This window comes from Micrasema longulum, unplaced genomic scaffold (genome assembly GCF_059751315.1).
Source record: "Micrasema longulum isolate JH-2025_06_02 unplaced genomic scaffold, ASM5975131v1 h1tg001591l, whole genome shotgun sequence".
In the NCBI taxonomy this organism is placed as follows: Eukaryota; Metazoa; Arthropoda; class Insecta; order Trichoptera; family Brachycentridae; genus Micrasema; species Micrasema longulum.
In genome coordinates, this window is record NW_028278773.1 from 59,294 (window position 1) to 80,382 (window position 21,089).

Below are 21,089 nucleotides of genomic sequence, written 5' to 3' on the forward strand. Positions count from 1 at the left end.
TTCGTTTCAAACGTCACTTAATCTCTTGTGAGACATTTCCTTAACTAAGCTGACTACTAAATCCTATTAATCTGATTTAGTATCTCCATCAAAAACTTACTTACTTGACAAAACTCTGCCCAACTTTATCCGACTCAGCTATTTCTACTGTACAACTAAACTTTTTTAATAATTTACCGTTTCTAACACCACTTAATCCCTTATGAGATCTTACCTGAACTAAACTGACTACTAAATCCTATTGATTTGACTTATTATTTATTTTAAAAACGTCGTTACTTGACAAAACTCTGCCCAACTTTATCAGACTCAGCTATTCCTACAATACAACTAAATCTTTCAAACAGTATATCCGATTTTAACGTCACTTAATCCTTTATGAGACTTTACCTGAACTAAGCTGTCTACTAAATCTTATTTATCTGACTCAGTATCACCTTCAAGAACTTACTTGAACAAACTCTTCCCAACTTTATCCGACTAAGCTATTCAACCAAACCTTTCAGTCTATCAGTTTCTAACGTTACTTCATCTCATAAGCTTACTCCTCCAAATCTCATTATTCTGACTCATTCAAGAACTGAAAAATACGGAATTACCTGACCAAATATTAGTTCAAACTCGCCTGACTCTACTAGAACCGAACCAATCATTTCTAAACTTTATCTGATTCATCAAAACTGATCGACTCCTTTGAAAATGCATTTAAATAAACAATTCTCTCTTACGTAATCTAATATTTTCTTCATTTAATCTAACCTAACCGGCGTTTACTTTCAAAATCACCTTATCTTCAAAACCGTCAAAACCAGGACAACAAAATAAAAGTTAATATTTGATTACATGACCAAACCTTTTGCTCAAACGACCATACCTTTCCTAATTTTTGACCTTAAAAATACACTAAATTTATCAGACGATCATTGACATTTTACCCAAACAAACCCTCATCTTCTGGAAACTTTTCTTTATATTCAGAATGTCCCTTTATCTGTCCTTTCCTTCCAACAAGGCTTGACGAGATTCAACATTCACATTTTTCAATAATGTAATTTTTAAACAAATTAAAAGAGAAAAATCACTTCACATATATTTTTAATCGAAAATCTCTGTAAAAAAATATGTGCCCGCTCCAGAAACTAAACTTAGGTAAAAATAAATTACTAGTGAAAGTCAAAAAAATTAATCATGCAAAAGTAGCACTTGCATATGAAAAAAAATAATAGCGAAATATGAGGATTTTTTTTACTATTTGAAATTAATTAGGGTTTTATGAAAAACCGTCGAGTAAAAAAAATAAAATTTTGTACTTATTCATCATCATCATCATCATTCCCTTTCCGCACCGATGGTGCATAAGGCACTGCATTGGTACACCAATCGCAGCGTATCTTGAATAATTTTAGTTATATGAAGGTAAGATGATCAGTCCTACGCTTCAGGTACTATTCCAGGGACTATGAAATATTCTGGTGTGAAAACACTCTTTTGAATAAATATTTCATATGTCGTTTCTATGTCGGCAATCGAACCCGAGACCTCTCGCATGGTGGGCAAACGCGCCGACCATTACAATACGAAACCGAAAAAAAAATTTTACTGAATTTATAATTTTTAATTCCTACGAAAACGGTCCATTGCATTGGCCACGCTTCTAATACGTCACAATTTGGTTGAATTTTGAACTTTATTTGTGACCGTTTAAATTTTAATAGAACATCTTCACGAATCTTGACGTCACAATTGACAAGGTCAAACATGTCACGTTTTGGTAGAGACATTTTTTTAACAATTTAATTTCAAAAGAGGTGTATTAAAATATTTCTCCATAGTATTAATATGGATTTTGAAAATACAATGAATTTTCCTAAATCCATTTCACATATTTTTACTGGTATTGATATTTCTCTATTACAAAACACAGTCCTTATTGCAAAAAAATTACATTTTATATTATTTTCTGTCTAAAAGTGTAACTGGCAAAAAATAATGGGCGTATATAAGACAATCACTTAAAATTAATAAATCAGCGTTTGTCTCACGAAGTAAATGACTTCTACCAGCTCAGCTAAATAGACAATGGATAGCTAAAGCTAAATTAAAAATCTGCTATGAAATCTATCGAGCATTTTGTTAGAAACTACCGAACTGATTATTACAATCGGTGTGTCTACCTTACGGCCTTAAGTAAGGTTGCCTATCATGTCTTGGTTTCGATCAATCTTTATGTAATAATTTTATACCATCTATTTCATGGTCCTCAACCAGCGGGCAAAGATTTTTAATACGCAAATTGACAAAAAGATTTACACCAGGGTACAAAATATCTCTTGATTTGTAGAAAAATCCTCCATCTAGGATGATGTTGAATCTCGCCAAACCGTACAATAATTCTGAACTGATTTACGAGTAATTTTTCACTTATTATATTTTTCCAACGGGAGTATTAATCATAAGAACAAGTTGTTTTTAAATGTTATTGCTACAATTTTATTTCGCTAAGTCGATACAAAATTTTCAAAGCCGTGATATCAAAATAATGACTTTTAAATCTAAATTTCGCAAAAAAGTTTAGTATAAATGATTTATGTTTGTTTTCTTGAAAAATTCCCAAAAACTTGTTAATTTAAAATTTCAAAATTTTTCGTTCTACTCCAGTTGATTAAATAAATTTCTGAATAATTTCTTTGAACGACTTGTGTAACAATTTACGGACGGATGGCTTTAACTTTTTTACCCTTTTGCGTTTCACCTTATTTTTATAATAATTTGAGTTAATTTTTTTCAAAAAAAAATGGTAAAGCCTTTTTATTCCTTCAATTGTTGCACAAGGATACGCAAAAATGACTTGAGAAAAAAATGCACATCATTTCAAAAAAATTCCGATCTAATTTTATTGAAATAATTTTCAACATTTTGTCGTGTATTTAAATTTTAAATAAGGTTCGAAACTATATGATCGTATTTTTCTCAACCATTTTTATCTTTAGTCATAAGTTTTTCAGAAAGTGGGGACCAGATATTATCAGCATCGATTGATTTCAAAATTATTTAACTTAATGTATAATTTTATTATTTTAAAACAAAAACACAAAACAAAAACACTCGAATAGAAAACATTTAACAAAAAATCCAAATAACAATGAAACACTTTTGACTCTACTAAAAGTTCATAAACACACAATGAAATCAAAAGAACTGTTCTACAAAAAAACAAAAAAACACCTTCATCCAAATAAAATAACTTACACAAATACACGCAGCTTACACAAAGAATCTAATGTTCATTTAGATTTTAAAACATCCACTTAACACCATCCAAATTAAACTGATCACTTTAAAACATTAACCATTATATAAAAATAACAACAAGAAAATAATACTGTTTTGGTAGCTAATAATTAAGAAAATTCTACGAGATCAAAATACAATTGTTTATCAAAAGATATTTGGCAGCATGTTTCACTCACTCTTCAAAACAAAATTCGAAAACCTGCACAAAATTTTCAAAATTTTTCTCTTGTACATAAAATGTTTAAATTAAATCACTTCTACCATTTTTTCTGCACATTCGACTATTCAACTGACACACTTATCCTGTATGTTGTGATTTTAATATTTTTCTACATCCAAGATCTTAACGTTTTTATGGTGAAAATTTTGTATATTTTTAACTACTGATATATTTTTTGGTACTTCATTTGTAATAATTATTATTAGTTTATCTAACAAACAACATGTTTGAGGTAAATTTTTAAGATTCAGAATGTTACATTATTTTTATTTTGTTTAAAATTAAATGTTTTTTTTTCTCAAAAAGTTAAAAATCCACAGTTTATTGTATTTATTTAGCTGCTGTTTATTACAAATGAATTATTATTGTATTACGCAAAATGTAATCTGTTTTTAAGATTTTCGATGTGTGTGATTTTGGGTGTGGGCATTTTTACTTGTCATGTGGGTATTTGTCATTTTCTTCAGTCTTGTCCAGTTTTTGCTTTCACCACTTCTGGGTCGTATTGGGTCATGTAATGTTTGATAATCTACTTTTGTATATTTTAAGTGTGCGTGCGGGTGTGCGTTGTCTATCTCTCTGTCTGTGGTATCAATAGTTGTCTCCTTCCTGCATGGGTGCTTCTATCACATCTTGACGCGGCAGCGGCGAGCGGCCGTCCCTAACGTAGTGTATTACCATTACTTTTGCTATTTTTATACTACCTCTTCCTATGAAGGTGGTAAAACGAAGACAACGATTGTATTTAGTTAAAGTGGTATTTTTGTAATGCATCGGTGAAGAACACTTAACAACAACGGGAAAAACTGGTCGAAACATCGAGGAGATGAATCAATTATTGTTTAAAACTGATGCAATCAAAGTACATTTAAATCTACTGCAGTATTCATGCGATAATAGGTAATCTCTTAAACGCACTACCGTCTACTATAGAAACTATTAGTTAAGTATCTGTTTAAGAAGTCAGCGTGTTACCCGGAGGCAAAATAGCAATGATTTGGCAGCCATGAGAGACCCAGGAAAGCTTTTTTGGTGGCTGTTTGTATCTGACAAGTTTTGAATTGAATTTCAGCTCTTCCAAATCGTTTTGAGTTGCATCTTGATTTGGGTTATAAAATGAAACAATTTAACAAGCTGGATTCTTCACTTTGAAAGGTAATACGGAATATATAGTTGTTTGATCTCCGAATGCGCTTCAGAGTTAAAAGGGTCTATTTATCTTGCTATCGCTTTCCACTTTTACTCGCGGTAAGATGATGGACTAGAAAAATAGGCCCTTTTTAACATTTTGCTAAACATTTAAATGGTACCCTATTTAATTATTCCATTTTATTATTTCATTTATTCCCCTTGATATATTTCATTATATATATATTATATCTATTCACATAACTTTAGGACTGTTTGAAACAAAGTCACAGCAATTTGGGTACTGCTCCAATACCAACGTATAAATTCGCGTCAATTTTATTTCCAAAACGACACATTTTCCTAATGAGAAATTATTATAAATCAATTATGTTTTAAATGAGTTTAGAGCAATAGCTAAAATGTGACTGATCAAATCATTCAGTTCTAAATACTCGTCGTTCTGATGCAAAGTTCCCCAAAGAAAAACTAATACTTTTACTGAGTATAACATTGAAATTATCTGAAAAAATATAACTCCCTCTTGTCCACCACTGCTGGTGGTTTTGATTCGTTCTTTTGCGAACGTTGTCACCAGAATTCATTGTTGAAGGCTTCACTCTTCACATTCAAAGGATATGTATTTTGGCCAATTGATTTATCATTTTACCTTTTAAGTATATCAAGTGCAAAAAATCCAAAAAAATTGTCCGAAGAACAGTTGATTAAAATTTATGATTATCAATCGTCACATTTTGAACATACACTACCTTTATAGAATCCAGACCTTTATTTGCCAATATAATTTACTACGAGTTTTTACTGCTACTTCTATCGACTATAAATTCTCGAGGTGGAAATTCAGGCAGCGTGATACATCAATTGTCCAAAGTCAATACAGTTTCCAAGTGTGAGGATTCGAAACCATCTGTTAGGAAAATGTAATGAAGTATTGGGATCGTTTACCAGAACGCCATCAGGACTAACCTCTCGCTGCACAAGTGTTTCGTCCGATACGAGGATGACTTCGGCTCGTTTTGGATGGTCGATGACGCGGAGTTTGTTAAGCGGCGTCACCTGAGTCGCGGCCGGCCGAGGAAGTACGAACCGGGACCCACTGGTGGACAACAGTAAGATAGTCGTGTGGTCCACTGTATTCTCCGGGATTAGATTCAATAGCTTTGGGTGAAGTGACATCGATGGTGCCATCGTTTTTAATGCTAACTTATACCCACCGACGTGGTTCTGACTAGACCCTGTAGTATTTAAAATTATCGATTATAAAAATAATAATTTCGGTGCGCTCAGATATTTGGAATATAATTTAAAGAAATCATAAAAATCCAAGTTAAATTTACTGCGCATATTTTTATGAAATCAGAGCACATATCGATAGTTAAATAATATTGAAAAGCCTACAAAAAATTTCTAAAAACCAACTTTTAAAACTCGCATATATTTTTCGACCCAGCGGGCTTTAAATGTTCATTCACCGGCTCCCATTTATAATGGATTAATAATGTACTTCTTGTGATTCTTATTTCTTGAGAATTTTCCTAACAAAAGGATACACTTGGAATACTTCTTGCGAAAAACAGCTGTTACGCCACGGAGGCAAAGTACCGAAAATCTTATTTCTCTAGCTCATTTATGATTATTTTAGGTGTTTCCTTATGTCGAATTTTTGTTTAAAGATAAAATTGATCAACAAAAATAGTGTAAATAATTTTAGCCATATTTTATTCAAATTCTTTTCAAAATAAGGTAAAACTCTGAAAATGCCTTACATTGTTATAGTAAATAAGACGTCCTCTTTAGATTCTTTCATTTTTAAATTTTCATTCGTTTTAAAAAAAACAGTTTTAGAACACTATCTTCATTTTCAGGAATCATTTTTTAAAACTTCAACTCAACTTCGATTGAAAACGTCACCAAAAATGTCACTGAACCATTGTGTGATATATTGATCAAAAAGCTTTTATCAAAACTTTACTGGCCAATATTTCGTAAAGCAATTGGAACACAGTAATAGGAAATTCCAGAACCCGATTCGAGCTCGAGTTAATGAAAAAACAAGCATCGTACCTATCAACCATATAAATATTTTATTTTTATTTAGGATTACAAAAAATGCACAAATACTTTTTGAAATCTTTCCGTTCTCAGACGACTCGGAAGTGTTCTTAGAAATTTCATCAATCTCCTTATTTGTTGCATCTTTTGTGACTCTTATCCATAGATTCATTACTTCCAAAATCACTGTTCCTTTCTTATGATTCCTTTTTCCTACATCTTTTGCGTTGATTATTTTACCAAACATATACTTTATTTAAATATATTTCCAAATTATTGTCCCCTATTATAATTTTAATATAACCATCAAAAGCAACCAATAGATCATAGATGTCAGTGTTTTCCGTTATACGCATTAGTATCTTCGTTTTATAGAACAACTGTAACAGTCGAGGAGAAATTGTGTAGAAAATAACATTATTTTTTAAATTTTTAACTAAGTCAATCTATACAAGTAAGTCATCAACATTAGAAAAAAAAACTGCTTCTAGTTTAATTATTTCAAATGTCCAATTCAATGTCCAATACAGTACTGAATCACAGTTTCCTTATATGGTTTTGTGCAACTTTTTGCCATGTAAAGTGTCCAAAAGTTTTATAAGATCAGGTCATTTTATTCAAATCGATTAAAAATCTTTTTTTCTTAAATCTCCCGTCTGTTACAGTTCTTGAACTCTTAGAGTTATAGTTGATTGTGAAGGCTGTTTGTGTGCTAGTTACCTAGGCCTGGAAATCTCAGTGTTTTATTTTCAAACCTCACTAAAGCCTATGGAATTGTGAGGAATTAATCACTTAACAGCATCAAACTTCAGAGAAAAACCAAGGAACAAAATATAGTCATCTAGTGCATTCGCTTTTCTCAGCTTAACATTTAATTTGCCGTAGAATCGTCCGTACCTAGTGCGTAATTTTCATTTATAATTTGCCCCAAGATTTCTTGAAGTAAACCAAATTATTTAAATCTAAAATAAAAACAATTTTCAACAACATTCTTATCATTTGATTAAAATATTTTTAAAAAACTACTTAGCTATTCTTTAAAATAATAAAAGTTGAAGAAGATGAAAAATTAACGATTATTAATGAAAGAGAAGTGAATAAATTACACATTAAAAAAAAACAATTTAGATGCCATAAAAATAAATTTTATTGTGTGTTATTTTTCAAAATGTCTTTGTCAGTTATTCATGATCAAATTAGTAGCTGAAAGATATTGAATCAATGTATCTGAAAATACAAACGAAAGTTAAAACAAAGATATTTCAAGAATTACTCTTAGCCGCTATTTTAAGGTTGTGCAAACCCATTTGTAGCAAAGACTTTGCACAAAAGCGTAGATAAAGTGTTCAAGTTATGACGCAATGAGGATTACTAGATGGAGCCAAATATTTATAACCAACATGTCCTGGCGTGCCGTTCGCTGTGCTGCTCTAAATGTTTCCTTTCCTTTCTTACTATTTACTTGTTAATTGATCAAGTCGTTCTCCGCTCTCTACTTTTAACAAAAACATGTCTCAGTCAATCCCAATATTTTTCTTTAATGTGAAAACCAACTTACCTCCGTTTGGGAAAACAAAAAAAAAAGTGTTCACTAGCAAAATGCATATTTTAAAAGTTACATCGTTTTTTTCTATAAATAAAATGCAGTGCTTTAAGCTAACAATACCAAAATATTAGTTAACTGCAGATTTCAAAGATGTAATGCAAGAACTTTCTTTTTACCCTTTTACCATACTTATAAAAATTGCAAATATGGATTAAATTATTAGCTTTCAATTTAAAGTAAATACATACATGCCTTTGAAAAACTCTAACCTATCTGCTAACTCATGTAGAGAAATTCTAGAAACTTCTCTGGTATCTTCTCTTTGGGGGGGGGTTTTTATCACTTCTCACTAGAAGATCACCATCTTAAAAGAAAAATATCGTGTTAAATTGTTTTAAGTATGTTGTGTGGATAGAATGACTTGATTTCATCGTTTGGTGTGGTCCAGCATTGTTTGTCTTGCATTTAATGTTTCTTACTGTTGGGCTGAGTGCTGTACTGTTGAGTGGTCGTACTAGATTTTTGGATTCAGTGTAATACTTTCGTCATAGTTTGGCAATTTTAGATTCGGCATTTTCTGATATTTTTCAGAGACAATTCCAGAGGATATGGACATAAAGCACGAAGAATTTCAATCATATACCTTCTTTTGGTCTATCCGCAAGTGTAATTTATATTAATTACTGAATGAAAATTGTACCTGAATTTTTTTTTACTCTTTTTACTTTACTAAGGATAGTCTCGTTATTATGACTTTTACAAATTCATGTCTTATTTTTACAGCAAAAAACATTATATTTGAATATTCTAAAAAATTAACTCCTATGGTTTTGCATTGTTTGAAACTAATTTGAGGTCATTTCTTCCAAACATTTTGAAAGGTTGGCATTTTAATTTGCTTTGTTTTCTTTTAATTGTTTTAATTTAACTTTATTATTTATCTCTGTCTAAATTATGGATATACGTAATTCGTTAACCTGTTATTTACACTATTTTGGTGTTAATCGGAATATGTCATTTCGGAAACTTGATTTAAGTAGGACTTGGAATTAGGTTTTTATACAAATTTAATGTTTCAAGAGCGAATGTGGGATCAAAATCGATTTCTACAATAACGATTTATTTGTTTTAACCTAAGTAACTTTTAACTCATTTTAGTTTGATAGTAACAATTATTTGTATTTAGGATAAGGAAGATTAACACATTGTTTTTTATGCGTTTTAATGGTTTTGGTAAGGGACGTGTTACTCTTACTATTCAATATTTATACCGAATTAAAAAATAATGAGATTAGTAATAGAGAACTGGGACAAAGACATCTTTATTAATGGAAGATGAATATCGAATTTGAGATACGCCGACGACACTTTTACATCTTTCTTTTCTAGAAAAATATGAGGAATAGTTTTGATCGTGAAGTCAGCAGGGAGAGTATCTAAATGACGATTATTGACCAGAGAAATGAGAACCCACCGGAAATAACTTAAATAAAAAATTGCGAGATCGTGAATGGATGTATTTATCTGGCTCAATGATAGTAAGCAGAGGAAGAGAGTGCAATGCTGAAATTGATAGAAGCTATGGCTCGCTCTGCGTTTGAAATAAGTTTGACAACAAAGAAGTATCACTAAGTCTACAAAAAAAATTATTAGAACCCTGTTTTTTTCGGTGTTCTTCTTGTACGCCCCAGCAACGTGGAGCTGAAAAAGAGAACAAAGAAAGATACACGCGCTCAAATTGTGGTGCTGGTGTAGAATGTTGCAAATACCACGGACAGCCTATTGGACTAATGTTTCCATAACCTAAGAGTAGAATTTTGAACAGCGTCTTTCTTCCATTGTGCAAATCCGTGTTCTTAGATACTTCAGCTGAGAGGTGAAGATGATATGGAAAAAAATGTGGCACAAGGACGAGTAAGGAAATCTTGATCTCGCGGAAGAAGTCCAACAAGGTGGTCAGACTTAGTGATAAAAACGACTGGCGTCTCTCTTGAGGAGGCCTCCAAGAAGCGGATGGAGGTTGATTCAAATTACGTGCTTCTCTCCGGCCAACGTTACAATGACTGCTCTGCCAAGAGCAAAAGACTAAGAATAAAATTTTGAAATTAAAGCAATCAATGAAAAATTTAACACGAATAAAAATGGTGTGTGTAAATGTAAATATTATTCTATTTACATAAACCTTCTAAGTTAACTTAAATGTGTTATAAATCGATAGACTTAGTCATTAATCAATTTTTAGAAATAATTTTTTAAAATTTATTAAAATTGTTTGTGTTGACATAAGTTTTGTCTGTTTTTTTCCAAATTCAGAGAACAAGAAGACACCAAAAAAAGATAAAAACAAATTAGTCAATAATGTATTCTTTTTCGTTGTTTTACAACAATTTAGTCAATAATTTATGGCATCTTCACCGAACACTGCGCAAATATTGCGAACAGCTTCGGCAATTTTAATCCCTCGGTTGAACGCAAACAGAAGGCATCGAAAGTGATCACTTTCGTCTACTTGACATTCCATTTTGAATCCTAGTAATAAAATTTAATAAAACATGTAACAGAAATAAAAAAATTCTTCCTTTACCATCATTTTTAATTTGGGTTATTATTTTTAAATTTGGAAAAAACGGACACAAATTATGTTAACACAAAATACATTTACTTATAAGTGTTTAAAATTAATATTATTTTAACAAAGTACAACAGGGATGAAAGATACCTTAAAGAAGGGAATATGGAAGTCTAGGCATTTACAGGGCTTATGACCTGTCATTGGTTGGTTTAAGTGGCCGCTTTACACACTGTGTAACAATCACAATTTTGCCTATGTTTAAACATCCTTCAATTCTTTCGTTTGATGATTTAAGTGAAGTCAAAGAGCTGGAACCTCTATTGTTGTGAAGAGATTTATCTGACTGAATTATTTCACATACTAGGCAACGCCTGAAAACAATTTCCCAATTTTTAAACGTCTTCTTGGACCAGTTGTCGTTATTACAATATTTAAGTTGGTCTAAATGTTTGTAGATAAAATACTGGATTTCACCCCCTCGGGAGGCATTAAGATTAACAAGTTACAACAGGGATGGAGGATACCTTGCAGAAACCTGTTTCCTCTTCTCAACAAAAAAAGTTTCAGCTTTTTAACTTCACTAAAATTAACAAATGGAAGAATTGAAGAAATTTAGATGTTCGAACATAGGCAAAATGGTGAATATTACACAGTGTGTAAAGTGGCCATTTAAAGCAGCAAATGACAGGTCATAAGCCCTGTAAATGCCTCGACTTTTATATCCCCTTATTTAAGGTATTCTCCATCCCTGTTGTAATTTGTTTATCTAAATGACTCCCGAGAGGGTGAAATCCAGTCTTTTGTCTATAAAAATTTGGACAAACTCAAATATTGTAATATTATTTTATTTCTTAATATGTGTTATATCTTCAATGGTTATCTTGAAATTTCTGTATATTTAAATTTGAAGAAATTTAAATTGATAATTATCATTTAAAACAAATGATGTTGGTTTAATAAGGTAAGTTTTAAATATGTTTTAATTTTTCTAATCTCTTTGCATCTTTGTATATTTTTACTATTTATCTGCATGAATTAGAATTTTTAACTCTTTTTACTAATTCGCATGCTTTTTTAAACATCTTTTTAACATTTTTTATCTCTTTTTAAATCTTTTATACTTTTTAAAAATATTTTTCATCTTTATCCTACACACAAAATGAATATCCCAAATATATACACAATCACCACACCTAAATACACATAAACACACAAATACTATGAAACAATCGATGGGTATAGTATGCAAAATGACTTAAAATTTATTTTGAAAGAAAATAATATTGCGAAAGATCACAAAATGTTGAATGAAAAATTTCTAAACAAATGTATTTTATTTATCAGAATCTAAAATTCAGTTAAGTTGTCATATTTTTCTTTTGGTATTTTGATATCTTTTACAAATATTTTCCTAAATATAAGAAGAATAAAAAATGACCAAAAACATTAAAAAAATATTTTAATATAACTGAAAAAGTTATAAAAACATTTTATATCTATTTACACTTTTAAAGTAATTTCAAATGATTAGTTTTTTCTTTTATTTAATGAATAAAGATAAAATCATTGAAATAAATGTTAAATATTTTAGAAAACATTGAACTTATTTCATATAAATGGTCATACATTTTAAAAATGAACTATTGTCAAATATTGACACAAAATAAGATTTTATAATTTTATGGAAAATTTATTGGTTTTATACTAATAAGTATTTAACTATAGGTGTATGATGTCCCAAAGTCCTCCAATGCTCCATAGCCCCCAGGGGTATAGTGAAGCCATGAAAAGAAACCTCCAGGTGTGTTATTTTTATCATTAAAATTGATTTTGACTGTTTATATCCCTAGGTTCATGCCAAATATCTGAATCCGCAGAAACCAATTTTACAAAATCTGTCCTATGGAAAAGATCTTAGAGTAATAATACGCCACTGGCCATAGTGAGTCGCCCACGCGGACAAAAACCATTCTATGACTATCAACCACGAAGTAAGCTACAGTTTACAACAATACCACTCAGGTTGAGAATTTCAAACGTAAACCGAAACCGTCCATCATTTTTCTTGCGTGCCTTCTTAGGTCCCCCCGACGTTGGCGATCACTACAGCTAATACATCTCAGTCCTGCGCTAATCTTGTATTCCGCAGCCAGGACAATTGCTTATTGGATGTACTCGCCATAGTGATTCCTGGGAAAAGATGACCAGAGTGGTTTCCCGTTGCCTTCTCTGGTAACCGTTACACGTTTGTTATCAAACGAAAAACCATAACTAGAGCTAATGGGCTTCTCTAGCGACTTATTACTCTGAGGGAAAGATCAACACTCTTTTGATCGCTTGAAACTGACTTTATCACTATTGATTACTGCAAATATTGGTTCACATGATTTGAATTCGATATTTTATTTCAAATAGTTTTCTTTTTAACAATTGATTTCATGGCAAAGTTTCTCTAAAATGTACATTCTTATGGAAAATGAGGGTCAGTGCTATGTATATACTTTTGACGTCACTGCGTAGATCTATTGTGACGGGTCCTCGTAAATTAGTTATTACCCTCCAAGCCTTTAAAAATTCTGGCTACTGGGTGAAAGGCGAGTGTTCTCATATTGCTTAATCTTGACCTCCAAGCCCAGGTCCTCAAAGTATTGTGCTATTAGGTAGGGGGTGAATGCTGCAACAGGTTTAAACAGTGGTCCCCGAGGATGCGGCTTCTATTGCGATCTGTTCTCCAGGAGATTACTGCTCCTATAAGGTGGATCTTCAACTATCTTTCCATCTTTTGGAAGGTCTTCCACCAGGACAAATCCTGTTTGGCTGATTTTGTAATTAAATATAACGGAGTATGTGGTCTTCATTCTTTGGACATGACCCTTCCAGTCCCTCCTTCGCTGTCTACTCCATCTTACAATATCCTCGCTGATCTCTTAGAGTTTTGCTCACAGATATATTAAGTTTTACCTGTAATCATCTTTCTAACTTAGGTTTAACTTAAAGTTTAACGCAAATAAATTAATAAGGGTATTAGAAGCAAACTCATAAATCTTCACCAAAAACGGAAAATAATTTATTGATGCCAAAATAAACTATACATATAAACCTACCTACCTAAATAATAGTGTAATTCAAAACCATCTCTAAATCTTACAAAAACATATTTCAATCATTCTATTTGACACCACCAACTTATCATTCTCCATTGAGTTGGTGAAGCATAATTAGAAATCTCACAATTCTTTTTTCTAAGTTTTTCGCAAATATCTCAGTAACTCTTTCAATGGAGATTTCTAAGTGTGCTTCTTATACCCTGAAATATTCCTCTAACTTTTGTGAATTAAAATGTAGGAAGACAAGATAAACAGTAAAAAACATTATTTTTTAGCTGAGTATTTTGTAAATTAATTTCTGAATTTCTTTTCTAGGGGATGATGGAAGAGTGTAGTCTACCGTACCTTGGAGCCGAGGACCACGGGGGCCCAGAAGATTATCACACTCTGCATGATGAGTACAGGTACGAATTTCCATATCATTTAAACAATTCCATCATCCAGTAGTTCAATCACAAATAACTATCGACGTGCTTAAAAACATGCTAAGCATTTGAGCGATCACAATGAAGAATAATGAACATGCTTAAGTTATCGCAGTCATAAATCAACGCGTGGGTAATCTCTAAACCAACGCTCGTGTCGGTTTGTTTTTTGTTTTCCTCGTAAATAAATATAGTTCATTGTCGAAAATTCGGCGTTTACTTTAAAAAATAATACAATATATTGCTTTTGCTAAATAATAAAGAGTCCTAACAGGACGAGACATTTTCATTAACAACAATAAAATAAATAATTTTTTACGGTAGCCAGCTAATTTTTCAGTTGAGTCCCCCAATATTAGAAAATCTCATTGAAGTTAAGCCAGTGGTACTTTGTATGAGAGAATGTTTACTCTTTACTTACCCTGTACCTGTCTCCCCCCTAACTAATATTTCAAAGGCCTCTGATCTGAGGGGTCTTATTTAGCTCTAAGAGTCCCTAGCTTTTTAAGTTCACTGAGACAAAAAGAGATTTTTGATGTGAAAATTAATTATGTAGAGTAAAAGGCCGTTTGCACGTGGGCAATACAATACTGGTCTGTCCCAGGACTCGACCATTGTCCACACGTAAACAGCAATTAGTAGGACAGGACATTGTTCCGCGACATCATCACGGAGATATGTGGAGTGAGCGTTTTCACTGCAATATTTTACTCTCTATGCACTGGTACCTGAAGCGTAAGACCGATCACCTTAGATTCATGTAACAGATAATTTGGTGTTCGTATGTAGTGCCCTATGCACCAGCAGGTGCAGCTAGAGGGTTATGATTCTGCTTCTTTTAAGATCCTAGCAGTATTTTTACATTTTCAAAAGACACAACACGGCATAGTTAAATTGCAATCGGGAGTTGTGTATTGAGCGACGTCTACAAAGATAATAACTAATGGGTCAAAACGTAAAACTACTCCTTTAAGAGTAGTTTATTCGCCTTCTGTTTGATGCGCGTATGCGGTTTCTGGACTATTCTTAATTCTATGGTGTCGTCACATATGAAAATCTTCAAATTAATCACTCTCTAAGGAGAGAAGTTTCAGAATACCACCACTGGTATCTTTCATATCAATTCGGGGTTAAAGCTCGTGCAAAAAAAAATACGCAAGGGGATAATATAAATTTAAAAAATAAAACTTAACCTTACATTTGTTAGGTAAGGTTCATATTTTTATGCAAGCCCTCGTTTGAGACTTAACTCTGTCGGGTACCTAGACGAGGAATAAAAGCCCGATTCAATAGATTTCTGAACGGTGCTTTGTACTTTGAGAAATAATCCCCTCTGCATACAGATTATCAAGAGAAGCATACAACAGTTACTTAAACAAACAGACATCGACCTACCATAGAACAATGTCCAGTCTATTGACAGCCAAGGGGAAAATATGCAATCACTTTTGCAGATATAATAGACAATCCAACTGTAGGATTTTGGTGGTTGAGGGTTGGAGCTGCTACCCCAGTTAGAGATTAACAGAAGACACGAGGTGGCTGTTTGATGTTTATTTATTACACGGCAAATAAATAATTAATTATGTCGCACGAGTGTAACGGCGATTATGAGTTGAAGAGAAGACTGCACTTGAACTATATGCTGGAACTGTGTGACTGCGTTCAGCAGAGTCTTCTGGCTGGACTGGCTGATGCTGACTGGTCGGCTGAACTGAACTTTTTGGGCTGGCTGACGTTGCCTGCGTCCTGTGGTCTCTTTATAGACCACGTTCCTTTGTAGTTCATTTCTTCATGCTAGGGATGATGTGAATGACCTGCAGAACGATACTCCCGATTTTATGTGCAATACTGTTAGAGTTGCATAATATGTTGTATCGGATTCTATAGAAAATTATGACATTGCTTTCTTTGGTGATCGCACTATTTCAGGTGAAACGTTTTAGCACGTGTGTCATCGATTATGGACTATGAACCCTACACAACTACGAGTTAGGTAACATAAGTTTTGTTGGTTTTTTTTCCAAATGAAGAACAAGAGAACACAACAGCAAAACATTACATTTTTTTGATAAAAATTGGCCAACAAAATAAGAATAAAATTTCATAGGGTATGTAATGAATTAAAAAGTTTGGAGTGAGTAAAACATGAAATTTTTGGCCAAATTCGGTTCAATTATTAACATGCATTCCTTTTAAGTCGATACAGCGTCCAACGATTTTTATCCCGTCCAAAAAGTAGTCTTTCGGAAGCTTTCCGAAATAGGCCTTAGTTTCAGGTATGAGTTCCTCATCTGAGTAAAATCGCTTACCGGTGAGCCATCTTTGCGATTTTGGAAACATTTAGAAGTCGCTGGGGGCCAGGTCTGGCGAATACGGTGGCTGGGGAACCTGCTCAAACCTATTTCGTAGAATTTCGCTTGCGCAACTAACGATGAATGAGCACGCGCATTGTCGTGATGATAGAGATTTTTTTTCTCCTTCAAATGCGGCTGTTTTTCTACGATTTCAATTTTCTAACGATCCAAAAATGATGAATAATATTCGCCAGTTTTGGATTTACCTTTTTCAAGATAGTCAATAAATTACTCCATGCGCATCCCAAAATACGGAGGTCATAACCTTTCCCGTCCATTGTTGCGTTTTTGGACGCTTCGTAGCACTTTCACTCAGAGAAAACCATTGTTTTGACTGTTGCATGGACTCTGGTGTGTAGAAATGTATCCTCGCGCCACGAGAGTGGTTCAAAATAGCATCCCAGGGGAATCCCGGGAATCCCACGCCGGCACCATCCAGCGTAATTGTAAATCGGCGATAATCGAACCGGCGCAAAACAACGTAAATCTGTACTTTGAAAAATCGTTATGAAGAATATTCACTATCTCTTTCATATCTTATGTTTTATTACGAACAAAGTAAATAAAAGAGTGATGTAGGTCATCCCAAATTGAGTTGTTTAATTATATTACCATTACGTATTGTTAAATGTTCAAATGTTATTTTGAAACCGCGGTTCCAGTGTATACTAATTTATTTATTAATATTATTCCTTTTAGTCTTATTCTCATACTCATTTTTTATTTTATTTATTTATTTAAAGAAAACGCCATTACAACAAAAAAAATATTTACAAATAAACCAAAATTATAGGCCAATTATAGTTTTTATACATTACTAAATACAGTATCAAAAAAAGAAGAAGAAAAGCGTACATTGAAATAGCCACTCCACATCATTCCACTCGTAAAAAATAAATAAAATAATAATAAAATAATAATGAAATAATAAAAAAAATAACAGAAAAAGTTTTTTGTTTACTCGGACTTAAAAATCCTTTCGCCGGCAGATCCATACGGAGCTATGAGTCCTCTCTTCCTCCTTCTTTCAAACAAGAGAACATAGTTAAAATATTAAAGTGTACAAAAAAATAAAATGTTAGGTAGGTACAGTTAAATTAAACTATAATTATTATTTTTAATTGGGGTTCTAGCATTTTCTTTAAATTTGATTAAAGTGAGGATATATATATATATAATTATTTAAAATTCTGGGCAAAGATGCATTCCTATTATTATTCGTGCCTGAAATACCAACATGAAATAATTGTTGCAACCGAGTTGTGCGTTGAGGAATGCGAATTTTAATTTTCTCAAGCAGTTGAGGGTAATCTAAATTGTTATTGCATATATTATCATATGTACATCAATACTGCAGTTGATGTAACGACTACAACTTTTTCTATTATTCCAGGTCTAGCCTCATGAACGGGTACAGCCACTCGCTGCAGAGTCACGCCAACAGCGACATCAAGCCCGAGAACCTCAGCTCCTCATCGGACGGTCCGCCGACCCGTCATCACGACCAGCTGGACGTCAAACCGAACATCTTCAGCCTGAAGAACGAATTCCCCCACCAGTCCCACCACCCCAAGCACGAGTACAAACCGGACTACACCCAGTCTCTCGACTACGAGAGCGAGTCCTACCACCGCCAAAGCCACGAGGAAAGGGACGTTGGGAATTGTGACGACGCTGGGCGCAGCCACAGAGCCAAGTCCTCCGAGGCTCCGATCGTGGACATGGTGAACGATGAGGACGATGACATAGAAGAGGCGGAGAACTTGTCTCTCAACAACAACGGATCCAATACGGATCCCACGCACTCCGAGAAGATCAACTGATCCGTGTGGAAGTATTATTAGCTCAATTTGTTCTTTAGTTACCAAAAAACTAATGTTAAATAATGTTACGAGATTCGTCGTGCCAATGTTGTCAGGTTAGCTTTTGCCGCTGTTGGAATCAATATGTTATTGTTGAATTTACAAATGAGTTACGTAGAATAAAGGCAGTCTGGAATTTCTGTTCTGTAGCATGATCAAAAAAAGATTATTAAGTTAAAATCGAACACAAATGTTTGGCCAAATTGTTCTTTAATGATGCAACGTCCAACACCATACCATTCTGGAAAGCGTTTCCACGAGGACAGCCCAGGGTTACTGGTCTTGTACGACTGAATGAGAGTCATCCTGGTGCCCCTCCATATAGGCACTGCCATCATAATGTGTTTACGGAATTTTGTTCATAAAAAAATGCAGCTATTTCAAAATCAATTCTGCTAACTTCTTACTATAAAATTTCTGATTTTGGCTAGACTGATCTTAGAAACATGATTAAAAAAATTGCTAAAAGAGAAAGAATCGCACTATACATAAAAAACTGCATTTAGAAAAAAGTCCTGCTGGTAGGACTCTGGACGTTCTATCATTAAAAAATCCTTTACAAGAAAAGGCAATTGTCATGCAAACTATAAAACATAGACTCAAGATTTGTGTCTAAATTGAACTTATGAAATTCATAATTTTTCATTTATGTTTAAAGCATGAACTTTGTGGTCAAACGTTAAAAATAATGTAAGTAAATATTAAGTATATAACCACTTACCGACTTTTTTAGTCGACCGGTTTCGAGACGTACCCGTCTCTTCATCGGGACGCTCACTAAAATACACCTCCAGCTTCACCATCACCGTAGTATGCAGGGTGTTCATTAAACCCTGTCACATCCGAAACCACGATGATCAATATGAACAAGAAGACATATTGGCACATTAAAATATTTTTTTGGAACAAATAAAATTTAAAAAAAATAAATATCAAAAAGGGCAAATGGTTGCTTACTTCTGCAGGGCAGAAACGAGGAGGGGGAGGGGGGAGTCAGATACTGCGCTGCGCTCTCCTCACTTTTCCTCTGCAGAAGTAAGCAACCATTTGTTTTTTTTAATATTTTATTTTTTTTAAAAATCTTTGTCCTAAATGCCTATTAAATATGCTTATATGTCTTCTTCCCTACACTGATCATTGTGGTTTCAGATGTGACAGGGTTTAAAGAACACCCTGTATATATATATATTTATATAGTATTTCCAAAAATACATAAATCATATGCAGATTTATAGAGATGCGAACGCTACCATGTCTAAACATGCACTAAGCTTAATTAAAAAATTAATATTTAATCATGCATTGAAAAATTGGTAGGGAGCTGAGCGGTAGTCAATTTTTAATTCAAAAAGAGGGCTGTACTGAAAACTTATTGGCTTTTTTAATGTCAAAAATCTCCATATTATTTAATTAAGTACTTTCTTATTATTACGTATGTACGTATATTATTACGTATTACGTAGGTACGTCTCGAAATCGGTAGGCCGAAAAAGTCGATAAGTGGTTAAATATTAATATTCACTAACATTAGTCATAATTTATCATTTTGTTTTGTGGGCGATTTGGGATTTTCAGAATTGTCATAAACGAACAGAAGTTCAGATAACCTTCAATCCTATACACATTCGACTGCAAGGAAAACATTTATAATCAGGTGATGGCATTTCAGTACACAATCAACATACCAAATCCATTCAAATTCCTTCAACCAGCATTTTAGTAGAGAATATATTTGTTTATTATTTATTGTATAAATAGTTATATTACATTCCTTTTTATAAACAGTTTTATTTCTCAATCCTCTGCATTTATAAATATTAAACAGTCATTGTAATATTGTAGATATTTTCCATGGGCATAATAGTTTAAAAATGTCTTTAATATAACTGAGTAAATGATATAATTTTATTAAAATTATGATGATCAACAGATGGAAGAATTGAATATGAGTGAAAGCTAACACAGGCTGATAGATGTTAAACCAGCCAAAGACAGCTTTCTAATTTTTTTCTCCTTCATCTATAATGATCTGTCATTACTTGTCGACATAATGATTTATATCCACAGTAAAAGACTAAGTGACTGATGCGCCTTTCCTATCCTCAGCATTTCAACCTCTGGTGGGTCTTAGCTTCCTCCAGGAAACGTCTCTGACACACCTTCCAGTTTTGCTGCCCAGAGCCCGACAGTCTGCCATGACATCATACAACCATCGCATTCTGCTGGGTCGGTAACCAACACTCTTTTTTCCAACCAAGATCTCCCATGCGGCGCAAATGCCCTAGCCCACACAATCGGTTAATTTCAGAAGAAGCTATTTAAATCTTAGCTAATTAGACAGAAAATAACTAATATTTCGTGACAAACACGTCAAGAATTGAATCCGAGATCTCTTGCGTGGTACATGAAAGCGCTGACCATGAGTCAGACAAAACTGTCAGTTAGATTTTCATCAAAATATGTCTTTTGTATATACAGTAGAGTGGGCCGGTGATGTATGAGGTT

General features: G+C 33.1%; 1 protein-coding gene across 1 annotated transcript in view; it reads left to right on the forward strand.

Moving 5' to 3' along the window:
- Positions 1 to 19,043, forward strand: part of FoxP (forkhead box transcription factor P) — a gene marked incomplete at its 5' end in the record, with an annotated part of 50,496 nt that extends 31,453 nt beyond the window's left edge. Inside the window, 3 exons of the mRNA XM_088236636.1 lie at positions 12,559 to 12,634; positions 14,256 to 14,344; positions 18,116 to 19,043. Of these exons, the coding sequence (XP_088092762.1) occupies positions 12,559 to 12,634; positions 14,256 to 14,344; positions 18,116 to 18,545 (595 nt within the window). The remainder of the gene's footprint in view (positions 1 to 12,558; positions 12,635 to 14,255; positions 14,345 to 18,115) is intronic.
- Positions 19,044 to 21,089: the final 2,046 nt, after the last annotated feature.